The sequence below is a fragment of the Zalophus californianus genome, chromosome 9 (assembly GCF_009762305.2).
Source record: "Zalophus californianus isolate mZalCal1 chromosome 9, mZalCal1.pri.v2, whole genome shotgun sequence".
In the NCBI taxonomy this organism is placed as follows: Eukaryota; Metazoa; Chordata; class Mammalia; order Carnivora; family Otariidae; genus Zalophus; species Zalophus californianus.
The window spans coordinates 120919022-120939940 of record NC_045603.1 but is presented as its reverse complement, the minus strand read 5'-3'; the positions used below and the strand labels follow the sequence as shown (position 1 = coordinate 120939940).

At 40.1% G+C, this 20919-nt stretch overlaps 1 protein-coding gene across 14 annotated transcripts in view; it reads right to left on the bottom strand.

The window, feature by feature from the left end:
• Positions 1-20919, bottom strand: part of NEBL (nebulette) — a 350953-nt gene that overhangs the window by 37520 nt on the left and 292514 nt on the right. For 11 of the 14 annotated variants that reach the window (XM_027594770.2, XM_027594773.2, XM_027594779.2 and 8 more), the window contains 5 exons: positions 10522-10632; positions 10244-10354; positions 7154-7258; positions 5140-5232; positions 2377-2469 (listed from right to left, as the gene is read on the bottom strand). The exons of 2 other annotated variants lie outside the window; for them this stretch is intronic. In XM_027594770.2, coding sequence (XP_027450571.2) covers positions 2377-2469; positions 5140-5232; positions 7154-7258; positions 10244-10354; positions 10522-10632 — 513 coding nt within the window. The remainder of the gene's footprint in view (positions 1-2376; positions 2470-5139; positions 5233-7153; positions 7259-10243; positions 10355-10521; positions 10633-20919) is intronic. One more of the 14 variants, XM_027594771.2, reaches the window with a different exon arrangement.

Below are 20919 nucleotides of genomic sequence, written 5' to 3'. Positions count from 1 at the left end.
GCAAGACAAGGTGCAAGACAGTGTGGAGTTATGCAAAGGAGGTATGCACCCATCCTCCAGAACAGACTAAAAGGAAATGCCACGCGGCTACAAAGTATCCATTAGTTAAAAGCTTCATTAGGATTGCAAAGTGAACTATGTATCGCTAACAGACGTCTCCATTACACTCATCCCAGACTCTGAGGTCCTTCTTGTCCACATGTTTTGAATGCCACCTTTTGGCGGTGCTCCTTCGAATTGTGTTATGTAACGGCGGCCTGAGTTTGGCTGTCATCAGTAATAAGAAATTACGCCTTCTGTGAATCCATTTCTTCATAGCACTAAAGCAACACTATCAAATTACTATTTTATACTTAACAATAAAAAGTGTACATTCTTATCATAGCAACGAGGGCTGCCCCAGTCCCATGCTTGCACCTTCGTGACAGACTGTCACTATGGAAACGCCCCTGAACCTCAAAGTTTCCCTTCTCTACAAAGTTCCCACAATGACAGGCCTGTCCTCTGACTAGCATTATGGAAATTTGCCTTACCTACTGCATAAGAGGTTCTCTTTTTTGGCTGGGAGGATCAGACCCCAACATTTGTGGTCAGTTTTCCAGCAATTCCACGACACCCCAGGAAATAAATGAGCATCCAGCACAAAGAAACAGAATGGCATGTCCATCCAATGAATTTTTGACAGGCAAAAAGTAAAACTGGAGGTTAAAATCCTATGATGAGGAACTCCACAGCTTAATGATTTCCTGGAATTTAAATTTAGTAGAAGGGAATTTGTTTTTCTTGCGAGATATCACAAGACCTGAGGGGCCTGCAGATAAAATGGACTTGAGCTGCGCACCCTCAGCCGCGAACATGACAGCGAAGAGAAGTTTGATCAGCTGGGAAATAAATGACGAAGAGTCAGGCCCCCTCCGGGGGGCTGCTTTCCTCAGTGGGCACCTTTCTTTGTGCTGTGACATGTAGTTGAGAGTTTGGGCAGATTCTGTGTCCGGGATAATGAATGGTCTTAGTTAAAGTGAGAAAAGGTCCAGTGTAATCTCTACCGATGGCAGGATATGAGGAAAGATTACTCCGGGTAGAGCTGGGAGGGGGAAAAATCTGCTGACCGCATGACAGATGTGGAGAAACTGTTGGAGCCACTTGGCAGTGGATGTAAGTTTGGGGACGTAAAGCTGATATTGGCGACTCTTCCTGTCTTGTTTTCATCCATTCACAAACATGTTAAGTGCTCTCCAAGCAAGATCTCACTTAATACCCTCGTCCCTGTTTCATAGGTAAGGAAGTTCAGGCTGGGAGAGGTGGGTGGTTTGTAAAAGTTATACAGCAGGTAAGGGCTGGAGCTGAGATCCAGCCAGCAGACCCGGGTCCACATTCTTCCTGCGACTCCAGTATGGTCCCAGTTTCTACCGTGTGCACATCCCTGGCCGTATGCCAGGCCGGCTATCAAGAGTGCTATGATTGCCAATATTAGCCTTTCATTAAATTAACTCACTATTATTTGCAAATAAAGTTATTTTAAGGAGGTGTTATGTTTCTCTGACACACTGAAAACTACTAACCTATTCTTTTAGAAAAAGGGACACATTAAAACAATTTAATCCCTAAACCAAGGCCTGCTCACGGGCGGAGCACCTGCCACTTATACGTGAACCACACTTTGGGAAACAGCAGGACTCCCGACTTGCTTCCTTAGGGCCCAAATTACAACTTCTCTCTGCACCATCAGGTCCTTGCCACCTTTTACCCCACGCACTCATCACACTAAACCTTCCCTTCCTTGACCGGGACTTGGACCCTGAACAGATTCGGTTTGCTCTGCCAGGAAGAAGCTTCCTCACAAAATCCACCCCAACTTTTATTAATCCTTCAAGATCTAACTCAAATGTTACTCTTCCTCCGAGGGTCTTTCTCTCTCTCTCACGGACATTGCCTTCTTTCTCTGCATTTCCACAGCACTTTGCAAAAGGAATCATTACTTATCATTAAAGGAGACACTGAATGTAACGTACTCCACAAGCATAGTAAACAGTCAGTAAATATTAATTATTGTGATAGCATTTCATGCATAATAGGTATTTATTCCCATGTCTGTTTCTCCTAGAGACCTGGAGATGTCGCACTCAGCTTTGAATTTCCCCAGAATAAGAACAGAGCAGGCATTCAGTAACATGTCCTTTGATGGATAAATGCACACAGGAGGTGTCATGCTAGTTCAGCCTAAAGATGGGGGGATTCTTAGCCCCACCTTTTAGGAACTGGCCTCCTACAACAGTGTGCATCGTCCTGGGACTTCACCCGTAAAAGTACCACACCCTCATTGCCTACTGCCATTCAGTAGAATAGAAAATGGTACTCAAAGAAATATGATCACACATTGCTGATGTTCTTCTGGTTTTCTTTAGCTCTCTTTAGCTCTGGAGGATCGGAAATGGCCGTTGCCTGATTCATCTCTTCTTTGTATTTTACCTGCATTACGTATTTAAAAAACAAGGTGGTAAATGATTAAAAACAAAACAAACAAACAAAAGCAATGTGGGTTTTAATTTAACGAGAGGCTTAAAAGATAGGTAAGAATCCTGCATTCGTAACTATTACACAGTTGAATTTTTTAGACTCCAACAGTAATTTTCCTTCAGTGGGAACACAAATTTTTATTTTATGGGATGTTGCTTTCAGGATTCCTTTATCCTAAAGTGCAAATGAACTCATATCTATTCACCTAGCTATCACCATAGGAGTTACTTAATTAAAATAAGAAAATGTTGCTTATGAAAATAAATTTTATCATTAGGCAAAGACACAAAAAACCTTGGAAATCATCGTAAGTGATATAATAACTTTTAAGTTTCTAGCCAAAAAGCAGTTTCTACTCATTAATGTGTGAGTTTAAATGTATCATGGATTTAAAGGCAAAGGCCAAACTGTGTTAGCTAGAGTCTTGGGAAGACTGCTTGTCTGGGTGAGAGCACACAAATGATCCAGAATAAGGAAAAAAAAAAAAAAGTGGCCACAACCAAAGAAGAAAAAGAGAAAGGTGGAGGGAAATGTACAAAAAAGCAGAGGCCAAGGCCCCTGATCTCTAACGAAGGCCCGGTGGCAGGAAGTCAGGATCATGTTATACAAATCCAGCCTATATACTGGCACCCACTTTATTTAAAAGCTCTTCCTTCAAATCTACTTAGAGGAAGATCAACCAGACAAAAATGGTAATGCCAGCACACGGTTATGCATGAGACAAGAAACAGCTCTTTAAACTTATGAAATGATTAGTAATGCCATCGGATCAGGTGGTATTTTAATATGTCTAAAATTCATGGAAGATTAGATTTAAGAAAAAGGATACATATAAATATTTATATGTAGCAAATGCAGGCAAGACCTAAGAGGCACATGTTGAAATTTAGCAAAGACTTAAATCTACATAAACCAGGTTTTTAGAAATCACTTGTTAATATTTAAATGATTAAGGCTGAAATCCATGCTGACAGTGACAAAGAAATGGCAACCTACGTATCTATGTCCTAGTAGCCTTAGATTTAATATGAGTAACAATGGCAATATGAGTCCAGATCCGAAACAGTTAAATTGACAATACACTGAGAAAGACCACCTCTAAATAAGATTCAAAAATAGTTCTTAACAGGGAAAGCTAATAGCTAAAAGGCTTGTACATCGGAGGTGGAAAATGTCGAGATCTTTAAATGTTAGAGAATCATATCTTGGTTTGACAGATCTGGCTAATCTTGAAAGGGCAACTTTCCATTTGAATACTAAGCAGGAATTCATGGCCCAACCGTATAGAGATACAGAACAACGCATTTATTGTTTGCTGGAAGAGGCAGTGGAACGCTGGAAAAAGAAATGATATAACATGCTACTTTGCGTGACTTTCCTCGGGTGAGCAGCTAAACGTGATTAAAGATGAACATTTGTGTTTCTCATACGACTCTAAACTAATCAAAATGGCACAGTCATTTTACTGTAGGCAATGGAATTGCATACTACAGAACATTTATAACACTGTATTTCAGTACACTGATGGGTACATTTCAAATATGATCACTGGAAAGTGAAGGAAACATTTTATCCTTCTCTGCCAAACTAAGTTCCCCCACCGGACCCCAGCATTGCTGGACACAGGCTCTTGCCATAGTGGATCAGAACACATTTGCACACCCTAACCGTAACCTCCTTCTCCTCATGCTTTCTTCAGGAGACAGTTTCATTCATGCTACAGAAATTTTATTACACTAGTAGTCTGCAGATTTTTTGAAGTATGCTTTACTGCAGCATTACCTTGCCTTTCCTACTCTTTCTCCACAAAAGCCCATGCACACTCCTATTCTAGAACACCACATAACTATCCTGACAGATACGTCTAACCGGAGATGTTCTACTTGATTACTTAAAGGCTCTGCCTCCAAGAGTGAAGGTGAAAAGAAAGGTCAAGAAGGGGATTTCAGGAAAGAACCTTTACGACTTCCTCAAGAAGAAACTAAATACACTCCATATCCATGGAAGAATTCCTGGCCAGTCTCCATTGTAAATGTCAAATACTGAATGGAAAAGTTCTTACCTATAACAGGAAGCGCCTCCTCTACCCTTCCCCCCTAAGCTCAAAGGGAGTTGGAGGGTAAGTTATATCACAAATTAGAGTGAAGGTGCATGTTTTTGCTTTGCTGAAAGCTGGAAGAAGTAGAAAGCAAACAGGGCCTCTGAAACCTTCCCTTCAGCCACCAAAGAGATGTACTAAGGGCCTTAAATCATTCTGCAGGGTAAAATTTCTTTCCATCAAGTTGTGGAGAGGTACTAAAATTTATCTTTTCTCTGAAAAAATTTAATACAGTTAAAATTCTGTTCAAAACATGAAATCTAATCCTAGATTTCATTGCTGGACTATTAAAGTGATCTATCTCTCGTGCACTATGATATATCAAGATGAAACACTGCTTTAGCTTCAAGGGGAACAAGGCTACAGTTTTCCTTCTGAAAGTGAGACTTTTGATACTTGATGAAATAGCATTTTAACAAAGTGAAGAATAAAAGAAAAAGCAACCAGTTTAGCAAAGAACTAAAAACATTTATCTAGTTTATGCTTGCTTTTGGAAAGGATAATTAATGCTATAGAGCACTTACTGAACTAATATTCTGCTGATTTTTCTTTGCTCGTTCAGTCTCTGGAGTATATTTTACTGCCATGCCAGCTCCTACTTCTTCCTTATAAAATACCTTTATTATAAGAGAAGGAAAGAATAACTATAAGCTTATTGGAATTCAGGTCCTAGATCAGATTCTTATAAAAGAAAGACAATTTCTCAGGTTCTCAAGTAATGTGAATACAGGTTCTATTTATGAGTAACAGGTTATATCAATCAATTAAATAATCCATTATGAGAATAAATGTCCCATTTGAGTCTCACATTCCATAGCATCCCACCAGTAATGCCCAATACCTCTTCTAGGGCATGTGTGGTAGCTGACGTGGCTGCAGATTATTTGGTCTAAGAATATAAGTGGGCAAACCAGAGTTTCTTTCTTCAAATACAAACACATATCACATGTGTGTTTGAGAAAAATCAAAGCTCATATTAGAAAAGCTTACTAAGCAGTATCATTTAATTCAAAAACGGCATGAAATTTTAAGCAAGTGCTATTCTCCAAACACAAAGATGCCTTCATTCTCTTCAAAGAAAATTCTGGCTCTATCACCAATATCAAAAGTTTATTCAGTCTATTTCCCGTCTCTGCTACATGAACCTTCCCACATGTCTCTCCACTCCTACCAACAATCCACCCCTTTCAAAGACAAAGCAAAACAAAGAAACAAAATGTTTTACCAAATGGTAGCATAATTATAAAAAAGGCATATGAGAACTATTCCCTCTGTTAAGATTTGGTAATTCAGTGGGCCCTAATGGGGGTTGGGAGAGTATGGCCTCAGAGATGTTTTCTTCCACAAGACAAAAAATCTAGAAGACCATGGAATCACAGGAGAAACGGGTGGAAACAGCTTTTTTCCCCTGATCTTCCCTTCCAGCCAGACTTTTCCATTTCTTAGCACACCTGCTTTGAAGGCCCTAGAGGTACCTGACTAGCACACATTGAGGTTTAGAGTTTACCAATTTATTACAAAGTAGAAAATATTCTGAAAGTCCTCAGACTTAAGAGAATTTATATTTTGATGAGACATTTACTTAACTACTAAGTGACTAATGAGCTAGTTCTACATAAAAATATTGGCTGTATGGTCAATTTTTATAATCTTAGAATTCAGGTTTATATATCCATTAAACATAGACCCTATCCCTTAATTAATGCTTGCTGATACAATTCCTATTCCTCAAAATAAAAATATAAAAGTTTAGGAATCGGTTACAAGATAGTAAATCTCTAAATACATTATCATTGCAAATCAGTGACCAGGAAGGAAATCACATTATAGGATTATTCTCATCTCTGAAGTAAAATCTGTGTGGAAGATTAAGATCTCTTTCCTAATTAAAATTTTAAATTTCAGTTAAAAAGAACTCTTGCTTGTACCACAGAAGAAAATTTGAAATTGTAATTCCAAAACAATCATGATAAATTATACCTTGTAAGAACATTTGCTACTATTAAAGAGAAACAAAGTGCCCAAAATGGAGTCACTCATGTTAAGCCCCATCAAGACTTAATACCTAACCTAATTGCAGTTTCAGCCTCTCCCAAGAGTGGAATTTTAAACCAATCAGTCTGGAATTTCCTGATCAGCACTAGAGAGGTAATCTGCATGGTAGGCCCCCACCTTTTTCCCTAAGGGAACGTGACCTTGTCTGAAGCAATCCTATCTTTTCTCTTGCTAATAACTTCCTTGTCCTGCCAGTTTCTGCCTATCAGAGCCTTATATTTTGTACATCTCTACTGATCATCCTCAAATTTGTTAGAGGGGATACTGCCTGATTCATGAATTATTGAATCAAGCCAATTAGATCTTTAAATTGACTGAATTTTGGTTCTTTAACAGAACTTACTATTTTTTAAAGAAAGAAAGATAATACATTTGACAGAAAAGTCAAACAATGCAACAAGCAATCAGACAATGAGGAAAAAGGCCCTCCTTCCAGAAACAAAATTTCCAGGTGGCCACTAAAAAGCAGTAATGGCTACTCACCGCACTAATGTTTTGTTGAGTTGTCTTGATTCTCTGAATTTCAGGAGTATCTGCCACAGAACTATAGTTAGAAAGCATCTTTTCTGCTTCGTCTTTATACTTTTTCTAAAAATAGAAACAGTTCATATGAATCTGAAAGTGTGTGTGTGTGTGTGTGTGTGTGTGTGTGTGTGTGTGTATAAGAGACAGAAAATGATGCTGCTTCCAACTCTCCCATTCCACATGGCTCATATCATCATAAATTATATCTTATGATTCAAAGCAGTTGTTGATGTGACAGCAAAAATAAAGGGAATAAGCAAACAGAGTAAGCAAATAGCCCAGAGAAGCAAGCTTGCCTCTTCTCAGGCAATGGGTCCCACCCTAGTCCATTCAAAGGCCTCTGGAGGGCATGGCCTCTGTGCCACTCTAAGTTTAGAAACTTGTGATGTTGTAACTTACAATAAGAAGTTTATATTTGGTCTTTGTCCCTACTTCTGGCACAGAGTTCCTAAAACCCTCAGAATTTCCTGTGATGAGAGCGGAAAGAATATCTTTTGTTATGTTAATGAAGTGATTTTTGGACCACACTTAAGGATGGGACTGGTTGCCAGGGAAACCAAACAAGTGATTAAAGGGTTGGACTTCCAGTCCCAACCCCCAACATCTGGGAAGGGGAGAGGAGCTGGAGGCTGAATCAATCACCAATAGCCAATGAGTTGATCAATCATGTCTATGTAATGAAGCCTCCATAAAAACCCAAAAGGAAAGGGTTCAGAGAGCTTCCGGGTTGGTGAACCTAGGGAGATTTGGGGGAAATTGTGAATGAACCCGGAGAGGGCTTGGAAGCTCTGTGCCCTCTCCTCATACCTTGCCCTATGCCTCTCTTCCATCTGGCTGTTCCTGAGTTATATCCTTTTATAATAAACTGCCAATCTATTTAAGTTCTGTGAGCTGCTCTAGCAAATGAATCAGACCCACAGAGGGGGTCCTGGGAACCTCTGATCTATAGGCTGTTGGCCAAAAGCACAGGTGACAAACTGAGCTTGCAACTGGCATCTGAAGAGGGGGGGAGAAGCATCCTGTAGGACTGAGACCCCTAACCTGTAGAACTTAGTGTTGGCTTCCAGTAGACAGTGCCTGAGTTGAGTTGAATTCTCCAATCCCTTGCTGATGTCCGAGAATTGCTCGTTGGTATGGGGAAGCCTCCACATACATGCGTTGGAATTGGTGACCAGAACCCAGAAGAAACCTACCCTCTCATGAGCAGCCCCAGCCCCTGTTCAAAGTAGTCCTATAGCTCCTGCAAGTAACCTGGCTCTCAATATCCACTATTTCTACACTTCTGAATTCATGCTTTGTTTCCTACTTCAGAAGAAGATACATTTGATAATGAAAAGATACTAGTATTTCCGTAGTTGAGATTAAAATCTCAATTTTCAAATATATTACTATAAGCTCCAATACAATCTGGGCCATATCTTTGACGAGTACCCACGTTTACATAGTTGTAGGTATGGTTTGACATTAACTCATTGAATCAACCCCACAAGCAGATAGTATTACTATCCCCTCTTACAGATGGAGAAACTGAGACACTAGCTAAGAACTGTCAGAGCTTGGATTTAACCCAGGCCCTCTGGGTCCAAAGTCAGTGAAGTTAACCATTATGGCATACTGATGCTTGTTAGGAAAGTAATTATTGTTCGTGTTGAGACTCAACACAGCACCATTACAATCTCATAAGAATTCCATTGTATCCTATATAATTAAAATTCCTTGAAGTTGGATGTATCCTTCTGTCGCACACAAACAAAGCAACACTGTGAAGTTAAGGCAGGAATACTGACAATTCAGGCATCACTTCCTCTGGGAAGCCTTTACCTTTTGGGCACACGTATCACGGTTTGTAATACTGTATTTGTGTGATTATTTGATTATTAAACTATTAGATTAGTTCCCCAAGGGCAAAACCATGTCTAATTTTGCATGAAAGTGGGTGCTCAGAAAGTATTTACTGAACTAATGAATGAGATTGGCATTTTTGAGACAGTAACTTTTCTCCACTGACTCGTATGACCATTTACCTATTTTATGTATTTATCAGTAATTTCAGTCACTTGATATAGTTAGAGCCAACTTCTCCAAGTTCAGGTGGCACCATGAGATACTGAGGACAGAAGAACATGCGCTTCAGGACCATCCCAACAGCTGGGTCATCTGAGGAGGCTGAGAAGCAGATAACTCCTTTGACATGTGCCTCTGTCATCTGGATACACTGTTTTGAACTAGATGTTCGGATACTGCTTATGTTTTAATGGGAATTTTAACAAATGTGGTCAGATTTTGTTGAAAATTATTTTCATCATAAATCCCATTAATCAAATGTAATTCCTTGGTCAATTTTCTATAACACTTTTAATTTTCTCATTCCCCTTTACTATTTTTTTTCTGTTGGGATTCCTTCTTTTCCTTGTAAATTTTATAGCAAAGACAATATTCACTAACGAATTTTTTGCCCAGTTCAGATTTTATGGACAACTTCTTCCATTAAATATATTATTTTGTGGTTATGTCCATATCCAACTTTTCTAGAGCTTTTTTTGTACAGGTCTTTCTAGAGGATGTGTGACCGGTCCACTTGGTAAATTAAATTTTACCAAGAAGACAGTTCTTCTCTTAATTTTTAGTTAATACTCAATTTCACCTTCTACCTTGTGCAGTTTTATTCACTGTTTGTTGGCACTGATTATTTTAAGGATAATATTCATGATGAGAGGGTTAAAAGACAAAGTCATTTGTAATCTCTTTTCTGTAGTGTGAGCACTGGATTCAAGTGTGCACTAGAGTCAAAAACTAAAAATAAAAAAGATCACAGTGTCATTGGACTCAAACAGGAGAGATCAGACACTCAATAAACAGCCATTGAATTGACAGCAACTGTCCCTTTCATTAGTGAGATTAATCAAGTTTGACCAATAGCTCCTAGAATAGAGTGCACTGACTTTGAATACAGTGCCCTCCAAAAAATATCAGTCTTAGAGACACACAAAGCACATGGTGACTGGAGATCAGAAAACAGTATTCTGAGTATCTTCACTCCCTACCAACCTGGCTATAGATCTCAGATGCCCTCTTGGCTCGCAGTATGTCCGGGATGTCCATGCTCACTTGCATTCCTTTCCCCTTAATTTCATTTTCCAAGTCTTTCTTATATTCTTTCTAAAAGAACAGAAAATAATCTTCAGAGCTTTGCTTAGCCTCCCATAGCAATGCAGATATGTATGTGTTTGACTCTCAAGGCCACGCGTGCAAAAACGCCATTTATACTTTTTCTAAACACAGTTCATTGTGTCTGTTGTAAACTTTGCATCCTGTGGGTTTCTCACCTGGCTGGCCATTTCCGATGCTTTCTTGGCTCTCTGGATATCAAGAGTGTCTGGACCCACCAGCATGCCCTTCCCTTTTATTTCAGTCTCCAGATCTCTCTTATAGTCTTTCTGGAGAAAATAAAACATGCAATGAGGGCTCCACAAGAATGTGAAAAACTGTTGACAACTGTGATGGCATTTTCACATCAGGATTGTGGTTTTGGACTCTTACTTCTCTTATTTCTATAAAACTAGGAAGAGTTTTAAAACTTGTGGGAGGAACATGGCTCAAAGTGACTTAGTCACAAGTCATCAGAAGGCTTCTATCTACTAACCTGAATTAAGAAAGAAAACACAGTTAGCCAAGGGGGAAGTTTTTCTATTTCAGTACAATAAAATTGATCAGTTATTGGTTAACATATAACTCATTTGATGAATATCAGTAAAATGTCATTGTAAAACTGTCACTTTTTGCTCTGTAGTGAATGATTGTTGCTGGTTGTTTCCTTGGAATGCAACCACTCTTGCCCCCACCCCCAATAGCCCCTGATTTGCCACTGGGCAACTCACAGCTCCCCCATGCTAGACCATTCCGCTCGGGTGAGACTGGCCCAAGTCCGCGGGTCCTGTTGGGTTTACATAACCCATTATACCCCATCCCTGGTCCTTCTGGTTTTCTCCAGGGATGAGTAGGATTCTTTTTCCACACAAGATATCAAGAAGCTTTCCCTCTCCTTCTAGACATGGATGGAGAAGGAAGGAGCTCCAGGAGCTGCTATGAGCCTCTTTGCAAATAGAAGAAAGCCTGCCTGAGAACTGAAGAGAGAAACTGAAACTCAAATCACATTGTCTGAGCCCCAGAGCAAGCCGAGCCTAGGGCTTCCTCTACTGTTCGGTTCTAAGAACAATAAATTATCTGCTTGTTTTGAGCAGCCTGAAATGAATTATGTGTTACTTACAAAACAGTCATAATTACCCACACACAACATGTCTCTGAGACTCATCACATTTTAAAATTGATCATAAAAAATTGAGCAGGCTGTACACTTAAGTTGTATACTTTCCAGTGTGTATGTATTCTTCAATGAAAAATTTTATTACAAGATTAAAAAAACTATTGACTGTATCTAATTACATTTCTTCTAAAACAGTTATTTCCTCTTGTGTTGACATACTTTAGATGTGACATAATCTAGATTTGTAGATTCCCTGCAATGGCGTATATGTTGGCCTGCTTATTTGTGATATCCTAAATTTTAAAAGGTATAAACAAAGATCTCAGTCTCTGAGAAATATTATATTTTTTCCTATCTTCTACTCATAACTCTGTTTATTTTCACTGACTTAGAGTCTCAGTTTCACTTTCCTGAATATAGTTTAAGTAATAGCATTTAACTTTCAAAATCACAATACTCCATTATTACTATGTGTGTATAAAAAAAAAAAAAATCTCTAGTAAGCCTCTTTAAGGCCCCCAAACAAAGCACATCATTTGAAGGACAATGTATGTAGAAAGTGAGGCACTGATCATAGACAGCCACCAAGGTTCCTGGGTAGAAGTATGTCATTTAATTTTGCAATATGAATGTTGAAATCTAAAAGCGTCCTCAAGCACATAAATAGACTAGGTAGGACACTAGTTGCGTCATTTACATACTAATGCATAATAAAACACCCTAAAACTTTGAAGGTTTAAAACAACATGATGGCACCTAGACTCCAAGAAGGCAAGCCCCAATACACAAGGGTTTTAGAGGCTCTGCGGGAGTCGTGTTTGCTAATGTCCTATTGGCTAAAAAAGTCACATGGTTAATTCCCTAGGTTCTGGAGGGTTTAACTATTGGGAGCGATTCATGCAACAGTATATACCACATTAATTTCTTTGAAAAGTTAAGCCTTGAACTATAGCAAAGTCCCAAAGATTGGTTGAAATGGATGTGTGAGCCTATCAATTGGGCAAAATGGGACATGGCTAGGATTACATACAAATGAGAACTTTGGATTGCAAAGATAATAGCCTGGCCATAATTGTAATGTACATATAACTAGAGGGCAGCGGACTCCCCTAGGCCTTTCCTTCCCCTAGCTTCTCAGGAACTAGAATACAGTCCTAAGGTACAGAAATTGAAAGCAGCATATCGTTGAATAAAACAAAACCATACCATTCCAAGGAAAGACATGACATTCCAACGTTTCATGAAAGGAATATGTCTTAGAAGCCTGTTCTTAGGAAAAAGTGTGAAATGCAAATTTATATTCTTTCCACATTGTTCTCCCCAGGGAAAGGATGCCCTCTTTTGGCTTCACCCCTCAGGATGATTTCGAAGGCTCTCCTCCAGCCTCGAATCCCTCACTCCCAACCCCCTTACTCCAAGCCAGTAACTTGAACTAACACTGCCCCCTGCTCATAATAAGAAATATTTTAGGGGGGCGGAGCAAGATGGCGGAGGAGTAGGAGACCTAGATTTCGTCTGGTCTCAGGAATTCAGCTGAATAGGGATCAAACCATTCTGAACACCTACGAACTCAACAGGAGATCAAAGAGGAGAGTAGCAACAACACTCTGAACAGAGAAGCGACCACTTACTGGAAGGTAGGACGTGCGGAGAAGTGAATCCGAGGTGATATTCGGGAGGATACACGGCGGGGGAGGGGCCTCCGTCGGCCGCTTCTGGCAAGTGCTAGAGCCACGGAGCACAAAATCGGAACTTTTAGAAGTCGGCTCCGCTGAGGGACGTCGCTCCAGTGGCTAAGCGGGGGTGGAACCCTCGCGGGACAGTGGGGTCTCAGGACCCTTGGGGTCACAGAAAGACCGGGGGAGCCTGAGTGTGGCAGGCCATAAACTGTGCTCCGCGGCCCAGTCGGGCCACTACTCCTCCAGCAGGGACCCAACAAGCGGCAGATCCGGGGAGACTCCCCTTCCTCCCCCGGGAGGAGCGGCGCGGGAACGCACTGCAGGGATCTGCTGGGTTTGGAGACTCCACACGGGGTCGGGTGCCAGAGATACAAACGCTCGGTCACAGGCCGGGTGAGCACGGAGTGCGGCCGGAGACCGGGGACAAGGGAGTGACTGCTTTTCTCTGGGGGCGCACTGAGGAGCGGGGCCCCGAGTTCTCAGCTCCCCCGGGTGGAGATTGGGAGGCCACCATTTTCACCCTGGTCCTCCAAGGCTGTACGGAGAGCTTGCAGGGAACAAAAGCTCCTGAGATCAAACCCGAGCAGCTTGCTTAGCCCGGACCGACAAGGGCGGGGCAATTCAGCGTCCGGCAAAGACATTTGGAAACCACAGCAACAGGCCCCTCCCCCAGAAGATCAGCACGAACAGCCAGCAAGCCAAGACCAAGTTTACCGATCAAGGAGAACGGGAGAACTCCAGCGTTAGGGGAATACTGCACATAGAATTCATGGCTTTTTTTTTACCATGATTCATTAGTTCATCAAAGTTAATTTTTGTTAACTGTTTTTTTTTTTCTTTTTCTTTTTCCCTTTTTCAACCAACATCTTATCAATCTCTTTTTAAAAAAAAAAAAAAACATTTTTTTTTTTTTTTTTTTTTTTTTTTTAAAGATTTTCTTTATTTATTCATGAGAGAGAGAGGGAGAGAGAGAGAGAGAGAGAAGCAGGCTCCCAAGGAGCAGGAGGCCCGATGCGGGACTCGATCCCAGGACCCTGGGATCATGACCTGAGCCGAAGGCAGATGCTTAACCATCTGAGCCACCCAGGCGCCCAAAAAAAACATTTTTTATTTTTCATTTTTAGAGTCATATTTTATCCCTTCATAGTAGTTACCCTTATTTTTGGCATATATATATAAGTCGTTCTCTCTTTAAAATTTTGAGATACAGTTTCTTCTAACAGATAAAAATATACCCTAAATCACTAGTGTATGGTTCTGTTCTAGTCTCCTGCCTGATCACATTCTCTCCCTTTTTTCTTTTTTTTTTAAATCTTCTTTCTTTTTTCAAACAACTTCTTATCTTATCAAGTCCTTTTATAAAATCTTTTATAATTTTCATCTTTACAGTCATCTTCTATCCCTTCATTGTATCAACCCTTATTTTGTACATATATGTCTTTCTTCCTTTAAAATTTTAGGAGGCACTTTTTTCTAACAGATCAAAATACGCCCAAAATCTAGTGTGTGGCACTGATCTATGCACTAGCCTGATCATATTTGATCACATTCTGCTGTTTTTTGTATTGTTCTGTTTTTGTTTTTATCTTTTTTCTTTTTTTTTTTTTCTCTTTCTTTTTTCTTTCTTTCCCTTTCTTTTCCCCTGGTTTCAGGTCTTTTCTGATTTGTATACAGTATATTTGCTGGGGACGTTGTAAACCTGTTAGCATTTTGTTTTCTCATTCATCTATTCTCCTCTGGACAAAATGACAAGACGAAAAAAATCACCTCAGCAAAAAGAACAAGAGGTAGTACAGTCTGCCAGGGACCTACTCAATACAGATATTAGTACGATGTCGGACCTAGAGTTCAGAATCATGACTTTAAAGATACTAGCTGGGCTTGAAAAAAGCGTGGAAGTTATTAGAGAAACCCTTTCTGGAGAAATAAAAGAACTAAAATCTAACCAAATCGAAATCAAAAAGGCTATTGATGAGGTGCAATCAAAAATGGAGGCACTAAATGCTAGGATAAATGAGGCAGAAGAGAGAATCAGTGATATAGAAGACCAAATGATGGAAAGTAAAGAGGCTGAGAAAAAGAGGGAGAAACAACTACAGGATCACGAGGGCAGAATTCGAGAGATAAGTGATTCGATAAGACGAAACAACATTAGAATAATTGGGATCCCAGAAGAAGAAGAAAGAGAGAGAGGGGCAGAAGGTATATTGGAGCAAATAATAGCAGAGAACTTCCCTAATGTGACGAAGGAAACAGGCATCAAAATCCAGGAGGCACAGAGAACCCCTCTCAAAATCAATAAAAATAGGTCAACACCCCGACATCTAATAGTAAAACTTACGAGTCTCAGAGACAAAGAGAAAATCCTGAAAGCAGCTCGGGAGAAGAGATATGTAACCTACAATGGTAAAAATATTAGATTGGCAACAGACCTATCCACAGAGACCTGGCAGGTCAGAAAGGACTGGCAAGATATCTTCAGAGCACTAAACGAGAAAAATATGCAGCCAAGAATACTATATCCAGCTAGGCTGTCATTGAAAATAGAAGGAGAGATCAAAAGCTTCCAGGACAAACAAAAACTAAAGGAATTTGCAAACACGAAACCAGCCCTCCAAGAAAAATTGAAAGGGGTCCTCTAAGCAAAGAGAGAGCCTAAAAGCAGCAAAGATCAGAAAGGAACACAGACAACATACAGTAATAGTCACCTTACAGGCAATACAATGGCACTAAATTCATACCTTTCAATAGTCACCCTGAATGTAAATGGGCTCAATGCCCCAATCAAAAGACACAGGCTATCAGATTGGATTAAAAAACAAGACCCATCCATATGCTGTCTGCAAGAGACTCATTTTAGACCCAAAGACACCCCCAGATTGAAAGTGAGGGGGTGGAAAACCATTTACCATGCTAATGGACACCAAAAGAAAGCTGGGGTGGCAATCCTTATATCAGACAAACTAGATTTTAAAACAAAGACTGTAATAAGAGATGAGGAAGGACACTATATCCTACTTAAAGGGTCTATCCAACAAGAAGATCTAACAATTGTAAATATCTATGCCCCGAACATGGGAGCAGCCAATTATATAAGGCAATTAATAACAAAAGCAAAGAAACACATTGACAATAATACGATAATAGTGGGGGACTTTAACACCCCCTTCACTGAAATGGACAGATCATCTAAGCAAAAGATCAACAAGGAAATAAAGACTTTAAATGACACACTGGACCAAATGGACTTCACAGACATATTCAGAACATTCCATCCCAAAGCAACGGAATACACATTCTTCTCTAGTGCCCATGGAACATTCTCCAGAATTGATCACATCCTAGGTCACAAATCAGGTCTCAACCGGTACCAAAAGATTGGGATCATTCCCTGCATATTTTCAGACCACAATGCTTTGAAACTAGAACTCAACCACAAGAGGAAAGTCGGAAAGAACTCAAATACATGGAGGCTAAAGAGCATCCTACTAAAGAATGAATGGGTCAACCAGGAAATTAAAGAAGAATTAAAAAAATTCATGGAAACCAATGAAAATGAAAACACAACTGTCCAAAATCTTTGGGATACAGCAAAGGCCATCCTGAGAGGAAAGTATATAGCAACACAAGCCTTTCTCAAGAAACAAGAAAGGTCTCAAATACACAATCTAACCCTACACCTAAAGGAGCTGGAGAAAGAACAGCAACTAAAGCCTAAACCCAGCAGGAGAAGAGAAATAATAAAGATCAGAGCAGAAATCAATGAAATAGAAACCAAAAGAACAGTAGAACAGATCAACGAAACTAGGAGCTGGTTCTTTGAAAGAATTAACAAGACTGATAAACCCCTGGCCAGACTGATCAAAAAGAAAAGAGAAATGACCCAAATCAACAAAATCATGAATGAAAGAGGAGAGATCACAACCAACACCAAAGAAATACAAACAATTATAAGAACATATTACGAGCAACTCTATGCCAGCAAATTAGATAACCTGGAAGAAATGGGTGCATTCCTAGAGATGTATCAACTACCAAAACTGAACCAGGAAGAAATAGAAAACCTGAACAGACCTATAACCACTAAGGAAATTGAAGCAGTCATCAAAAATCTCCCAAGAAACAAAAGCCCAGGGCCAGATGGCTTCCCAGGGGAATTCTATCAGACATTTAAAGAAGAATTAATACCTATTCTCCTGAAACTGTTCCAAAAAATAGAAATGGAAGGAAAACTTCCAAATTCATTTTATGAGGCCACCATTACCTTGATCCCAAAACCAGACAAAGACCCCATCAAAAAGGAGAATTACAGACCAATATCCTTGATGAACATGGATGCAAAAATTCTCACCAAAATACTAGCCAATAGGATCCAACAGGACATTAACAGGATTATTCACCACGACCAAGTGGGATTTATCCCTGGGCTGCAAGGCTGGTTCAACATCCGCAAACCAATCAACGTGATACAATACATTAACAAAAGAAAGAACAAGAATCATATGATCCTCTCAATAGATGCAGAAAAAGCATTTGACAAAGTACAGCATCCTTTCTTGATCAAAACTCTTCAGAGTATAGGGATAGAGGGTACATATCTCAATATCATAAAATCCATCTATGAAAAACCTACAGCGAATATCATTCTCAATGGGGAAAAGCTGAGAGCTTTTCCCCTAAGGTCAGGAACGCGGCAGGGATGTCCACTCTCACCACTGCTATTCAACATAGTATTAGAAGTCCTAGCCACAGCAATCAGACAACAAAAAGAAATCAAAGGCATCCAAATCAGCAAAGAGGACATCAAACTCTCACTCTTTGCAGATGATATGATACTATATGTGGAAAACCCAAAAGACTCCACCCCAAAACTGCTAGAACTCATACAGGAATTCAGTAAAGTAGCAGGCTATAAAATCAATGCACAGACATCAGTGTCATTCCTATACACCAACAACAAGACAGAAGAGAGACAAATCAAGGAGTCGATCCCATTCACAATGGCACCCAAAACCATTAGATACCTAGGAATAAATTTAACCAAAGAGGCAAAGGATCTGTACTCAGAAAACTATAAAATACTCAGGAAAGAAATTGAAGAAGACACAAAGAAATGGAAAAACGTTCCATGCTCATGGATTGGAAGAACCAACATTGTGAAGATGTCAATGCTACCTAGAGCAATCTACACATTCAATGCAATCCCCATCAAAATACCATCCACTTTTTTCAAAGAAATGGAACAAATAATCCTAAAATTTGTATGGAACCAGAAGAGACCCCGAATAGCCAGAGGAATATTGAAAAAGAAAAGCAAAGCTGGCGGCATCACAATTCCGGACTTCCAGCTCTATTACAAAGCTGTCATCATCAAGACAGTATGGTACTGGCACAAAAACAGACACATCGATCAATGGAACAGAATCGAGAGCCCAGAAATGGACCCTCAACTCTATGGTCAACTTATCTTTGACAAAGCAGGAAAGAATGTCCAGTGGAAAAAAGACAGTCTCTTCAACAAATGGTGTTGGGAAAATTGGACAGCCACATGCAGAAGAATGAAACTGGACCATTTCCTTACACCACACACAAAAATAGACTCCAAATGGTTGAAAGACCTAAACGTGAGACAGGAGTCCATCCAAATCCTAAAGGAGAACACAGGTAGCAACCTCTTCGACCTCAGCCTCAGCAACTTCTTCCTAGAAACATCACCAAAGGCACAGGAAGCCAGGGCAAAAATGAACTATTGGGATTTCATCAAGATAAAAAGCTTTTGCACAGCAAAAGAAACAGTCCTCAAAACCAAAAGACAACGACAGAATGGGAGAAGATATTTGCAAATGACATATCAGATAAAGGGCTAGTATCCAAAATCTATAAAGAACTTATCAAACTCAACACCCAAAGAACAAATAATCCAAACAAGAAATGGGCAGAAGACATGAACAGACATTTTTCCAAAGAAGACATCCAAATGGCCAACAGACACATGAAAAAGTGCTCAACATCGCTCGGCATCAGGGAAATCCAAATCAAAACCTCAATGAGATACCACCTCACACCTGTCAGAATGGCTAAAATTAACAAGTCAGGGAACGACAGATGTTGGCGGGGATGTGGAGAAAGGGGAACCCTCCTACACTGTTGGTGGGAATGCAAGCTGGTGCAACCCCTCTGGAAAACAGTATGGAGGTTCCTCAAACAGTTGAAATTAGAGCTACCATTCAATCCAGCAATTGCACTACTGGGTATTTACCCCAAAGATACAAATGTAGGGACCCGAAGGGGTATGTGCACCCCAATGTTTATAGCAGCAATGTCCACAATAGCCAAACTGTGGAAAGAGCCAAGATGTCCATCGACAGATGAATGGATAAAGAAGAGGTGGTATATATACACAATGGAATATTATGCAGCCATCAAAAGGAATGAGATCTTGCCATTTGCAACGACGTGGATGGAACTGGAGGGTGTTATGCTGAGTGAAATAAGTCAATCAGAGAAAGACATGTATCATATGACCTCACTGATATGAGGAATTCTTAATCTCAGGAACAAACTGAGGGTTGCTGGAGTGGTCGGGGGTGGGAGGGATGGGGTGGCTGGGTGATGGACATTGGGGAAGATATGTGCTACGGTGAGCGCTGTGAATTGTGTAAGACTGTTGAATCGCAGATCTGTACTTCTGAAACAAATAATGCAACATATTTTAAGAAAAAAGAAAAAGAAGAAGATAGCAGGAGAGGAAGAATGAAGGGGAGTAAGTCAGAGGGGGAGACGAACCAGGAGAGATGATGGACTCTGAAAAACAAACTGAGGTTTCTGGAGGGGAGGAGGGTGGGGGGATGGGTTAGCCTGGTGATGGGTATTGAGGAGGGCACATTCTGCATGGAGCACTGGGTGTTATGAACAAACAATGAATCATGGAACAGTACACCAAAACAAATTATGTAATATATGGTGATTAACATAACAATAAAAATTTTTTTAAAAAAAGAAATATTTTAGAGAATTATAAGTGTAATTTGATAGTTTCCGGGTGTTACTTGGAATCCCAAGGAGGCCACCATTAACTCTAAGAAATGAATAACCAGAAAGAACAACTGTGCAAAGACCAGGGAAAGGACTTTCCAGAAGACAACAAAGCTGTGCAGAGACTGGAAGTCTGTGAGGTTGGAGCACACTCATAATGAGCGAGGGAAGAGGGGAACAAGATGAGAATGGCAGGAGGGGGGCTCTAAATGCAGGAGCAAGGAGTGGGGCATTTATACTGGACATAACTGGAAACCACTGGAGAGTTCTAAGTAGTGAGAGTAACATAATTTAACCTAATTCTTCAATGATGGTTCTGGCTTTTGGGTAAAGAACAGATATGAAGAGGACAAAAATGGAAGCAGAATTCTGGTTAAAAGCCATTGCAGGGGTCCAGGGACAGACATGGCAGCTTGGACTAGAGTGGAGAGAAGTAAATGGATTTAGAAACCATTTTGGGGGCAGAGACAATAACAGTTGCTGACAAGAGGAATCCAAGTGACTTCTGAGATCTTGCTGCTACCATTTGCTGAGAAGGGAGTGGAAAAGGAAAGCAGATCTGGGGGAAAATTAAGCATTCTGGTTTTATTGTATAATATTGAGATCCTGTTACTGCATTTTACATGTCATTTGCATGTGGTAAAGCCTATGAGACATCAAAAGGTAAGTGGTTGCAAATTCACGTCCATGTTATGAAACACTTATTTTTCTATAAGAATGAGGTAGAACTATATATAAAGTAACAT